This window comes from Euphorbia lathyris, chromosome 2, assembly GCF_963576675.1.
Source record: "Euphorbia lathyris chromosome 2, ddEupLath1.1, whole genome shotgun sequence".
NCBI classification, from domain to species: Eukaryota; Viridiplantae; Streptophyta; class Magnoliopsida; order Malpighiales; family Euphorbiaceae; genus Euphorbia; species Euphorbia lathyris.
Genome location: NC_088911.1, coordinates 75,579,938 through 75,593,523, shown reverse-complemented (window position 1 = coordinate 75,593,523; position 13,586 = coordinate 75,579,938). Strand labels below are relative to the sequence as shown.

Sequence of the window (13,586 nt, the reverse complement as noted above, 5' to 3'; positions counted from 1 at the left end):
TAATCCATTTTGAATAGGCACGGCCAGTCCGGGCCGGTGATGTAAGTCTTATAACTCTTTCAATGAATTTGTAGTATTTTACTAATGATGTGTTGATGAGGGTTTATATTTTTGTGCTTCGGCATTTATGCATGTGATAGATGAATGTTAGGACACTACTTGCATCTTCACTGATTTCTCTATCAATCTCGCAACACCGAAGCAGACATGTTAGATGGTTGTGTCAAAGGTTTTCTTAACAGAAATGCATCTTTGATCTTAATGCAAGAAAGAAAGTTCCTTTAGGACGCCATTGGTTCTAGTAAATCTTAGGAACTTAAGAACACACGAAAGTTGACTTAAGTGGGCATTAAAGCTGATACTTTGACTTCATTGGTATTGTCACTAATTCGTTGGAGTGTTGTATGACCTTGCACAACCTGTTCGGCAGTGCCTAGCCTGTTCTATCCTTTAAACCGTCATCTATTTGTCATATCTTTTATAGCTTCAGCACTCTTTTGTCTTAACTGACCAAACTCAAACAATCAATCCTACTAAGAGGATACCTTTACACACACACACTGTTCAGCAACGATTTTCTCATATAATTTTGGATCTCAATCCCTGTGGAGACGATACTTGACTTATCACTTTATTACTTGTATCTAGTACACTTGCTAGAGTCACATCTGAGGACAACAATTGATAAATCTGAAGCGAGACTGCTGCGCGGCCTGCCCCGAATTTATTCGAATATGTACAAGTAGAGGACAGTGATTAGACATTACTCTCGGAAGGTGCGTGACCGTAGAAGATGAAAACCGTTCAAACCAGTCCCAATTACCCGCTGCACGATAAATTCTCTCTTGACATAAACCTCTGACCCATGTGAATTTTGAACCTGAGAAACCCAATTCAACCATGTTGCAATTCATCATCCATTCTCGAAAAAACTTACACCCCTGATTCTTGTGATTGGTGGTTCCAATCTTTTCATCAGCATGGAGAAAAGCGTTGAAATCACTTGCTGCCATCCAATGCCCATTTACAGACAATGCCAAACTCGAGAGGTTAGACCATAGCTTCCGGTGAATAGATGGATTTGGACTACCATAAATAGTAGTGAAATAGAACCAAACCCCATTATTCATACTAATCTTGGAGTGAATAAATTGATTGTTATTAACAAGAATAGAGATCTCCACTCCTGGAGTCCATAGCAACCAAATGCCCCGAGAAAAACCCACTGCTTCTACTCTATGAGATTTCCAAAAATGAAGTTTCGCAATAGTTTTCTCAGCTTTTGTCCCACTGATTCTAGTTTCAACTAATACCAATATTTTGACATGATGAATTTTAGTAAGAGTGAGTAATACCTGAACAAACTTATTGCTAGCAGCACCTTGACAGTTCCAAATTAACATGGGAAAATTCATAATGAGAGACATGATAGGAAGAAACCAAGACAGTAGCCTAGCAGCCATGTTGCTCCTCAGCCATAAGACTCCCATTCGGCACATCTTCAATGTGATAATCAAATTCTATAAAATCTCCCTCTTCTGCAAGGCGACGAATGCCCTTGCCCCTTGTTGAGATTTTTGCGAGTGTCGTTTTAACTTTGAATTTTGCACGCATTTTAACTGCTTTCGTCTGATCCGGAGATTTTCCGCCTCCATTAAAATGTCGCCGAGAGGAGGAACTGCTCAAAGGAGCAAGTTGAAGATCCTCCATTATTCCATTAAATTGGTTGTCATATACCACCGCCACCGAATGAAAGGCAGGGTCAAGGAGGGTATTATTTTTAAGTGTGCTGCTGGTCGAATTAATTGGCATAGTGGGAATGATGTGGGACTTAATGGAAGAAGCCTCCATTAAACAATTGGGATTTAAATTCTCAATGGGGTTATCCAGGTGTGAAAGGCTCATTTGGGAAGGAGGTGTGGTAAGGGTTTTGTTTTTAGTGGAGTTAATGGTCTCTTTGTCTTTAGGTTGAAGAGTAAGTTTCTCATGGACCATTTCCTTTGCCTGTGCCTTTTCTAAATTTGTCTCACTTGAGCTTGGGTCCACATGCTTCTTGGGATTGGAAATTAAATGATTTCCAGAGTCATCATCTAGACAAGATAAGGCTTGAAATCTTGAGGTCACCCCTTCATTAATACATTTATCTTCTTTAGCAGTTTGCAACGGAATGGGTCCTCTTGGTTTGACGTTTCTGCGCTTCTTGGTTGCGTGAATCCAGGGACCTAATTTGAGGTCCGACGACGGTAAGTCTGCTTTCTCGGTGATGTTGCTCGAGTTTGCCGGAGCTCCATCGTTTGATCTCTGTATCACAGGTTGCCCAGGAATATCCATATCTTCACCCTTCGACTCCTTACACGTCTCACTGATATGCACGTACCGTCCGCACTTATAGCAGATGATAGAAAAGTCTTCATATTCTATCGATTGAAGTCTTCCATCAATGGAGATTTGGGACACAAGGGATTTAGTTAGATCCAGCTCTACTGCCATCCTTGCAAATTTTCCACACTCTGATGAGATTGTGTTATAGTCCGCCTTGATGAACTTACCCAACATTTTAGCAATCTCCCGTAACACTCCGTTTTGATAGTATTGAATTGGTAAACCCGGGAACCTCAGCCAAGTAGCTACTGCAGAGATATTCCCATCCATTGTATTAAATGAGGGACTCCATGGTTGCACAGTCAGGTAATGTTCTATTATTGTCCAAGGTCCTTTCAAAAGTGCCACTGAGTAATCCTCAACAGATGCAAGCTTTACCAGGTAGTATCCATTATCAAGGTCCACCACCTTAATGTCACTAGCCGGTTTCCATAAGGACATTAGTCTGTTGTACAACACTTTGTACCCGATCCTTTTGCCCAGGAGCCGGACAACTACACTCAGTTGCATCGCCTTCGCCATCAGAGTGTGTATTCTATCTGAAAAAACAATTGAGGGAAGATCGTTGTTAGTATCAACAACCACATCCTCTTCATTCACTTCAAAGTCCTCTTCTTTAGCACGACTTTCATTCTCCTTGGAGGCAGAATGAGAGAGCAAGATATCCTTGAAGGAAGATGAAGTTTTCTGCTCTCCAACAATATCAACTATTTTTTACACGCTTTGTGGATCGTTGTTCCTCGTCCGGAATCAATGGTGGGTTGCTTTTCTCTAGAGGGTCAGAGAGAGACATGGTGGGAAACTATGTTTTTTTATGAACACCAAAGCTTTAATGGCGAATTATGCCATTTCAGTGAGTCCCCCAATCTCTTATTCGCACAATTTTTTTTTTCAAAATGTTACTTTTGCAGTTCCATCCAAACTTAGTTTGGTTTTGATTCAGTTTCTTCATCCTCCATCTCTTAGATTAGCATCATTTTAAGTTAAGGTGAAGATAGGTTTTAGATTGTGAAGCTCGTTATTGCTCTTTTGAACTGAATTGAACTGATTTCATACTTCGATTGGGGGATTTTGTTCCAGTGATGTCTTTAATTTGCATTTTTATAGCCATTGTTGAACTATAATCCACTGAAAGGAGATGAGTTTCTGCATTTTGTTTCTGTAATAGCAATCTCTTCAAGCTCCGTCTAAAATTGCTTTAGCTTTCCTTTTTGATTGATGGGATTGAAATGTGTTCCGGCTTTTGAGCTTGATACTCATAAATTAAAATTTCTACTGCTCGTAGTGTTGGTACTTTTGTGTTCATATCAGTGTGGTTCCATTTTGAATACTAGGTTGAATTTTAATGTCTAATCTTTAATTCAATTGGTTTTAAAGAGAAATTAAGAGAGATGAGAGAGAGAAATAGAGGAGAGAGAAATGAGAAGAAAAATAAGAAATTAAAGAGAGGTGGAGAAGATGGTTTAATTGATTTTTTTTTTATTTTGGGGCTTGTTTGTGATAATTAGATAAAGAGGGTTAATTTATAAATTAAATAAATATAAGGACCAAATTAACTATTTTTCCTTTGACTTTTAACACCGTTAGTCAATTTGGTATGTGTTTGCTAAGGGAATGAACCTCAAGGTACCATTTTGTAAACTTTTAAACCACAAGGGTGCCGATCGAAAACAGATGTAACCACAAGGTTTATTATTTTTTCCTAAAATATTTTGAGCTAACTTTAATTTGTCAAGTTAAAATAGAAGGGTTAATATCGATAATTGTCAATTAGAATCTATAAAATTAGTAAAATTGAGTTTGGAATATGAAATTAGTACAAGAGTTTGGAATATAAAATTTATATGAATAGACTCTTAGCAATGTCACGAGTCTAACTAAACCTTCGGTTTGAATTAACGATACCGATTTAGTATTATACATAACTATTTCGGTGACAGATAAAAATAAGTATCATAAAGCAATGATATAAAATTTAGTTTTAATAATATTTAAGTGACTTTAAATACTTTTGGTGCTATTGTGATAATTAAAGTAAATTATATATAAAGTAATGATTTGTGGGGCTATTGTGGTAACTTTTAAATTTGCTTATCAAATAAAAGTTGTCAAGAGTGATGCGAATGATTAAATTAATAAAATATTATATTTTAGTATGTTGTGTTAAGTTTTGTCACTCTTTAAAGCAACCTCTATTGGAAATACTCTAATCACTAATTTTAAAAAGTAACTTAACTTTTCATAACTAAAGTAACTTAATAACTCTTAATAGCTAATTTAAAGAGAGCAATTTAACTTCTTGTAAGTTCTCATAACTAAAGTAACTTAATAATTCCTGGGGCGGAGATAGGGAGGGGCCTAGGGGGGCCTGGGCCCCTCCGACCGCCGGAACTACCATGGTCACGAGTAGTTTCAGCCACCCCTAATATTAATCTATATAAACAGTATGTAGTAATATTTTATTGTTTGAAGGTAAATGAGATGGTTAAAAACATTTCTTCTTTTTAAAAAAGTCCTAGGTTCAATTCCCCAACCTCAATTTATTTTAGAAAATGTTATTTATTTAAATTTTATTTTTCAATAATTATAAAACTATCTTACCATTATTAATTTATTTATTTATTTTCATAACACTTTTTAACTCATTTTTATTATGTCTTTTCCCTTAAAAAAAAATTAAGTCCATATTTTTGAGACTCAAACAACTTAATTTCTAAATTAAATTTTAAAATTTTAAAACTAAAAATAAAAAAAAATGTAAAAATGTAATAATTTTTTTTAGAAACAAGCATTGAACTAATAAAAAAAATTAATAATCCCATTACGTGTTAGGTTTGTCTAAGATTCAAAATTTCAATATTTTGGACCTATTAGGTACTCCCTAAATCCAAATTTCTAATTTTTTGGCCTATTAGACATCCTTAAATCCAAATTATTAATTTTTTTGGCCTGGATAGGTCATCTGAAATCAAAATTTTTAATTTTTTTTTATATGTTCAGCCCTCCCTAAATCCAAATTTTTTTTACATGTTATGACTATTAAACGAAATCTAGCTTAATTTTGAAAAATTGTATATCAATACCATTCAAATTATAACACACATATATACAAATAAAAGTAAGTAAGTTCGATTTAGCAAAAAAAAAAATTTCCCGAACGCACGTGTAAAATCAGTCCCCCCAACTGAGTAATCCTGTATCCGCCACTAATAATTCCTAATAGCTAATTTAAGAAAATAACTTAACTTCTCCTAACTTCTCATAACTTAGGTAAGTCTAATAGTTAGAAGTTAATTTAATTTACCAACAACTTCATTTTTTTTTGGGAAGAAACCAACAATTTTTTTTTTTTATTTCGTTTGGAAAGAAGTACAACTAGAGTTGAATTTGTTTTGTGTGGAAAAGATTATATAAGTGAATATAGAATTGATACATAACCTTAAAACCCAACCCAAACAAACAAGAAAAGAAATCATCCGCAACAAATAAACAGAAGGTCATGTCATGCTTTCCTTAATTTGTTTGCAGCTCCTCCTCAACTGCTCTAACTTATTATTGTTATTATTATTTGTATCAAACTCTTTCGATCACAGTATTATTATTATGATCATCATCTTCTTCTAGTTTATCCTCGTCTGCATCATCATTATTAAGGTTGATAGGCTGGTACCACCTGGCACAGAAGTAGTAGATAACACAATCACAAGCTGTTAAAGCAGCAAGAAGGAAGTAAAACCTCTCCATATGTCCTGAGTTCAAGTCTTGTGGTATCCATCCAGGACTTTCACCTCTTGCTGTAATTGCCATTACCATATTAACCAATAAACTGCTAACATAATTCCCAAGTGAGATTGAAGCCATACAAAGTGAGCTTCCAAAGCTTTTTATCCCATCTGGTGCCTGTTCATTGAAAAACTCAAGTTGTCCTACGTACATAAAAACTTCAGATGCACCCACTAGAACATACTGTGGAATTTGCCAAAATATGGTCAAAGAGCTTATCTTTTGGCCTTCTTTAACATGTTTAAGTCTTTGAATCTCAGTAGCTGCAGCTGCAAGCATTGCTAGCATTCCAATTATTAGCCCAATTCCCATTCTTTGAAGCTCAGTCAATCCTTTTGGATTCCCACTTAATTTTCCAGCTAAAGGGACAAGTATTTGTCTGTATATACCAGTACAGATAAGCACACTGCATATATCAAATGCAGACATGCTAGCAGCTGGCAGGTGAAATTTTCCAATTTTTGAATTCATAACATCTCCTTGTTCAACAAAGAGGGAAGCCATTTGGGTGAACACAACTGAGTAAATTATTGTGCATAGCCAAATTGGTAGCATTTTCAATACACATTTGGCTTCTTCCACTTGTGTCACTGTGCATAGTCTCCATGGATCTTCGTTTTGCCTCAGCATATCATCTTCTGTTATAGTTGCTGCCTTGTCCAAGCATCTGAACACCAAATATCCAAATTAGTACACATTGCAAAACTTGATGGAGATAAGGAATTGTCAAAAAGTTACTTACTTAATTTCATGGCTATGATGGATCTTTCTGCTCCCTTTAATTGCAGATTTAGATCCTTGTAGTTCGTAAAGGTCGCGAGTATTTGCAGGCTTAACATGCCATTTCCTGACAGTTGCAACAAAAACCTGAGCAACTCTGGGCAAAGGGTTGCCACAAGGTTTAACGTAGCGGTAACCGGGAGTGGCTAGTAAAAAAGATGCTAAGGCTAGAACTGCAGATCCCAAAGATATCAAGAATCCTAGTGTCCACTCACCATTATCTTCGAAATATACTAGGATTGTATTTGAAAACAAAGATCCGGAGTTGAGTGCAAAGTAGAAGTAGCAGAAAAAAGCTGCTTTAGAACTCTTGTTCTTCTCTTTGGTTTTAGCTTCATCGAATTGATCAGCTCCGAAAGTAGCTAAAGTAGGTTGGTGACCACCATATCCCAAAGCAACCAAGTATATTGATAAGTAGAAAACGGCTACACCTTTTGTTGAACTGGGTTTGCAATCTAGTTTACCATCTCCACAACCAGTTGGTTTAATTAAGAAAATGGAAGAAGAAATAGATAACATGACGAGACCCAGGACGAACACTAATTGAAAGAGAGCACAAGTGAGGTAGCGACCCCAGTAGGAATCACTGAGGAAAGCTCCAATAAGGGAGCAGAGATAGACAGTGCCAGTCCATATGCTGACACTATTAGCAGCAACAGCATTGGATTGACCAAGAACTCTTGTTAAGAACAATACCAAATTAACACCAACTCCGAAGAATGCTAGTGTTGCTAGCCCTTGATTTGCTAGCAGGATGCTTGCTGCTTTCCACCCTCCTTTGCTCTTCCAAATAAAAGATGCATTCTCATTGCTTCTTTTATTTCCACTTGTAATATTGTCTTCTCTCACCTGCACATCAATGTTTTTCTAACTATTAATTAATCAAATACCTACCATTTTGCTAAATTTCTAACCTTTAGTGCAACCTCGTTGGAGTTGGAGTTGGACATATCCATAGCAGTTGTTGATCAAATTTCTCCTGAAAGTGATCAAAAGTTGGATTATGATTAGAGATAAATAAACATAATATTAAAAGAATATCAGTAAACTAAAAATGATAAAGGAATGTCTCAAGTCAGAAGAGTATAAGATATAATAGTTTAATTAGTTGACACTCATACGTATCATAATTGCTTTGACATGACAACTGAGTGATCAACTATATATTAATTCATCACGTATTAAAAATATATATATATAAGAACATTCTTTATAATTATTCTTAACAAATCAATAACTACACATATATAATAATAATAATCAGAATAAGTAGCAAAGAGAGTTTAAGTAACAAAGTAATAACCAATAGAGAAATGATTTGCAATGGAGAAGCACAATAGACCTCACTGTCATTTTCAAACATTACTAATCAATGGTGGACAAACCCAAAATGACTGCTTACAACAGTTTATGCCTATCATAGATAAATTTAAAGATATTAGAATCTCTTGCATCGAATTTTTAAATCCTATTAACTTTATTTATTAAAAAAAAAAATCAAAATATGGTAAGATTAACCTGTATAGTTATTTTATTATACATGTTTCAAGTGTGTAAAAAAATATAAAACTTATTACTGAGTCTTACTTATCAATTTAATTGATTCATTAAAATGTCATATAGAATGTGCAAAATTTCTTCCAAGAAATCATGACGGGTAAGAAATTACTTTCTATGTTATCATATTTTTTCAAATCCTTTTAATTTTTGGTGCAATCTATTTCAATATTTGGTTGATAACTTTTCGCAAAATTAATTTTATCCATAAAACGTTAAATTAATTTCATCACCTTGCATAATGTGCAGTCATTTTAGTCTTTTCAGTTACACAAGAAGAAACTGATAGCAAAATTCTCTTTCAAACAATTTAATAAAAACGATAAAAGTTAACATTTTTAAGAAATATTAATACATTCACGAAATTGCTTCTAGAGTGTTCATTATTTTCAATAAAATTTGTATGCAGTAATAATAATAATAATTTATGGAAAATGGTTAGTTACCTGTTGCCTTTACAACAATTTTTATGGTAAGTAATTTGTTTTGTATATTTCTCTTGCAAGATCATCAAAGACTACATATACAATACAAAATTGTATTTTGTTGGTAAGATAAAGTTTAGGTAAGAATAGGTCTATCCACCCCTAAGGTCATGGTAAACTAAGGACGGTGAGAATTTAAAGTGGAATTTACAAAACGGAAATCTGGAAATTTAAGATAGAATAATAAATAGAATAGGCTCATTGATTAAATTAAAATATATAGAGTAAAATTTTCTTATATTCATGTGTCTATATCCACTTGTAGGCTCCCCACCAATTAATTTGTAGAACATCTTTGACTATTACTTGGCAATTTTTATTTATAGTTATTTCTACCTAAAATTAATGTGACTATTACTTGGTAATTAGTGTGTGAGCTTTATTTAATTTTGGAGGAGGAGGTATAAGTGAGAAGTGAATGATAGCATGATGGATAAAATTGAAAGGTTGGATGCATTGATGATTTGTACAAAAGAAGAAAAAATTAAATGGAATGATAAAGAATCATATTAAAATGAGAGTTACTTGAAGGGTCGGAGAGGGTTATAAGGAGTGATCTCCGGTGAGGGGGAAGAGCGAAGCGTATTGATTACGACGACAGTTGCCGGTGAGGGAGAAGAACGTGCAAAGAATCTGTAAATGACTACACTTGCCAGGAATGAACTTTTTGTCATTTACACTCTAAGATATAATTTCAGAAACAAACAATTAATACAATTAACTGTTAGATCAAATTATGATAAAGGTAAAGATAAGTTGTATTAGGTAGGTAAGTAGTGTTGTTTGCTAGAAAATTAGAATTACAGGCATCTCTTTTATATTGTATAATTCAGTGAATAAGTCTTTGTATTTCCTAACTAATTCCCTAATATTAATGCTCTTCTACATTAATGGATCTTTATCTTATTTCTAAGATTTTCTACCTTGTTTTTCTCTTCATTTCAATACATACGTGTGGATTTAGATTAACTACTATCACTCTGCATATTACAACTTTGAACTTTTCAACTTTTAATTCTACTTTCTAACAAATCTTATCTTAATTATTTTATTTTAGATACTAGGGGATAGATTTCAGGAGAAATTATACTATGTGCCTGGCATACCACATTATTAAATTCTGATGTGGTATGCCACGACCAATAAAAACATAACACCTGTTAATAGAAAAATATAATTAGTAATTATATTATTAAATGCTTTTATTTTTCAAGTCTATTAAAACTCAAACTCTCTTTTCTAGTGCCGGCAACCTCACCAACTCAATTGTGTTCATCTCCTCCGCCATCTACCACCCTCTGTCGTCATTATTCCTTTCTTTTTCTCTTACGTTCTGATGATACAAGAAAAAATTAAACAGAATTTCTAGCTAGCTAGAATTTAAGAACATGAGCATTTCGAGAATCCAAAAAAAAAAAAAAAAAAGTTTTTGAAATCGATGTGGCCGGAGATTGTGGGACGGATGATAACGAACAGAGGCATGGTGGCTGGCGGAGTAAAAAAAGAAGGGACAGATCTTTGATTTTGTTAATGTTGAAGAATTCATTGTTGAAATCGTTGTGCCCGGAGATGGCGGTGGAGGTGAATGAACAGAGTAGGGTCACCGACGAAGGATAATGAACAGAGATAGTGGTGGCCGGAGCAATAAAACTGAAGGGGAAGATGTTTTATATTGTTAATGTTGAAGATGATTATTCTCAGATTTAAAACTTGGAAATTAGAACACAGGATTAGATAAATTCTTATAATTTCTTTAATTTGTTGATAAAATTAATTTCTTTTTTTATCACAAAAATTCAATAACAGATATAAGGAAAATATGGAAGGAAGAATGGATTCATGATGATCCGCAGGAGGAAGAAGAAGAGCAGTTTTTGGAAGGGAATAAATAGAATATATATCTTAATTATTATGTTTTTAACTTTCATAAAAAAAAATTATACTTTTTAACAGGTGTTATGTTTTTATTGGCCATGGCATACCACATCAGAATTTATTTGATGTGGTATGCCTGACACATAGTATAATTTCTCAGATTTCAGATAAAATCTCAAATTATATGGAGGCATCTATAATATAAATTAACTCTCACATTTTAGATAGTAGTACACTTAAATTCTAATTTGAGAGTTTTAGTTTAGGGATAATTACTAATCTAACCCAATGAAGAACCCTACTTTACATATCTAACCCACATTCCTTTCATTTTACCAAATTAGACAAATAAACCCATTTTGGACAAAACTACCCTTATTTTAGTTTGAAGGTTCATCTCCTACCTCCCGCTCCTTCCACTTCCACTTCCTCACCTGACCTTTCCCATTCAACTTCATTGTGGTTCATCTTCTTCATTTTCAGTTCGTTTCAACTGCATTTTATGTTTTGAACTCATCACTATATATAATCCGGGTTGTTCTTCTCTACATTTTCATTTTTATTTTCATCTCCTACCTCGACACCTCCCGTTTCTTTCTTCTGCGCGCGAAAGTGATGGCGAGAAAACGGAAGGCGACGGCGACGGCGGCGGCGGCAAGCGAAGAGGAAGGACGGACGAAGCATAAGGTAAGCATGCATCATCTTCTTCCCTGTTACCGCCATTAATGGATTAAATGCGCTCGAATGCGCTCGTATGTTAACTGTATGTAGATATGGTCGCATTTGTTACCTAAATGCGTTCAAATGCGACAAGGTATAATAGGCGAACATAGTGTCTCATTTGTTACCTAAATGCGACACATGTGACGAGCCATTCCATTAAACTGTCGCATTTATTACCTAAATGCGCTCAAATGCGACAATATACACTATGAAACATTGTCGCATTTGAGCGCATTCACAGACGAATGCGACATGATTGTAAGCCTTATACATAGAATATGTCAGTTTTGTTAGAAAATTTAATGTGTGTATGTTTAAAATTGTTACAGCATGATCCCAGTGAATCTAAAAAGAGAAAACATAGTTCCATTTTCAAATATCCCAAGGCGGTTAATTCGGATGCTCAAGTAACAGTGAGGTTTAATGTGGATTCTGGGGTCATGATAAAGAAGTATTTGAGTGAAAAGCAGTTAGAAATGTATAGGAAAACATGTTTTGGTCAATATTTGGATATGAAGGTTGCTAGTTTCTCTTCTTGAATAGTGCATCATGTCCTATCACGGGAGATTAAACATAAAGAAAGTAAACACAGGGAGATGTGGTTCAGGGTGAGGGGAGTTGATATGCGGTTTGGAGATTGGGAGTTTGGCTTGATAAGTGGTTTAAGGTTTGGGGTAAACATTGGGGAATTCATGGAAAGAATGTATGAATTAGAGATGCCGCATAGGTTGCGAAATAAGTACTTCAAGCAATACGAGACAATAACGACAATTCACTTCTTTGAAGTTTTGAAAAGTATACAATGGAAGAAGAAGGATGCGACTGACAGATTTAACCAAGATGCTGTGATGATTGCCATGTTGTACTTTGTGCATGGCAATGTATTGGATAATGCTAACGAGAGGCATGCAAAGGATTGGGTTTTGGATCTTGCAGATTATCCAAGACTGTTTAATGAGTTTCCATGGGGGACGTTGGCTTGGGAGGAGACATATAGGTTCTTGGACTGGGCCATTAGCAAAAGACTGAAGCAATTAGAGGCAAATGTAGCGGGAAACAGGAAACGTGTTCCATATCAACTTATTGGATTTGCACACGTATTCCAGGTATGATTTGTGTATATATGTTTGGTGTTTGAATGCGCCCAATTTCCACCTGTGTCGCATTTAGAATGGAATGCGCTCAAATGCGACAAGGTTGGGTTGCTAACCTTGTCGCGTTGGAGCGCATTCAAATATAATGCGACATGATTAGATTGTAAACCGTGTCGCATTCGAGCGCATTGAAATTGGAATGCGACATGATTGGGTTATAACCGTGTCGCATTCGAGCGCATTCAAATGGAATGCGACAATGTTATAATTCTTATCAAGGGCTACCTCTTATTTGCAGACTTGGATTCTTGAGTTGTGGAATGTGACTCATGCATATTACACAATGAGAAGTGGCAACCCACTTCCACGCTTGCTGAGATGGACCCAGAGAATAGTCCCATCAAACAAAGCAGTCAAAGAAACGTTTTCTGTAAGTGGAATGAGATTCGTATGTTTCTCTTTACTTTGTATTTGTTTACCAATACATTGCTATTTTTTTTCAATGTAAGGTTGCTGATCCTCCAGACGCGCATCTTGTGGTTGAGGATAAAGAGAAAGAGTTCGATTGGTACACGTATTTGGTGGACCATGTTGAAGGACGGGAAGTTGATATAAATGCAATATTTGCCCCAATAATGAAAGGTAAGGAGAAGGTTGAAGCTGAGGAAGAGGAGGGTGATGAGGAGGAGGGTGATGAGGAGGAGGGGGATGATGGAGGTGATGGAGGTGATGATGAAGAGGGTGGTGAGGAAGGGGATGATGAAGTTGATAGATATATCATTGCATCACGGTCACAAACGACCGAGATAAAACAACTTCAAAAAGTTCTAACGGATGTGCTTGAGAGGCATCATAGGTGGTGCAAGGGAAAATTTAGTAAGGTCGACAGTAGGTTAGACAACCTAGA

General features: G+C 35.2%; 1 protein-coding gene across 1 annotated transcript; it reads right to left on the bottom strand.

Moving 5' to 3' along the window:
• Positions 1-1,452: 1,452 nt before the first annotated feature.
• LOC136217136 (uncharacterized) lies at positions 1,453-7,901 on the bottom strand. The gene is made up of 4 exons (XM_066003719.1): positions 7,860-7,901; positions 6,908-7,794; positions 5,962-6,832; positions 1,453-3,069 (listed from the first exon to the last, which is right to left on the bottom strand). Exons 1-4 carry the CDS (start codon positions 7,899-7,901, stop codon positions 1,453-1,455), a joined length of 3,417 nt encoding a protein of 1,138 aa, XP_065859791.1.
• Between the last annotated feature and the right edge of the window lie 5,685 nt (positions 7,902-13,586).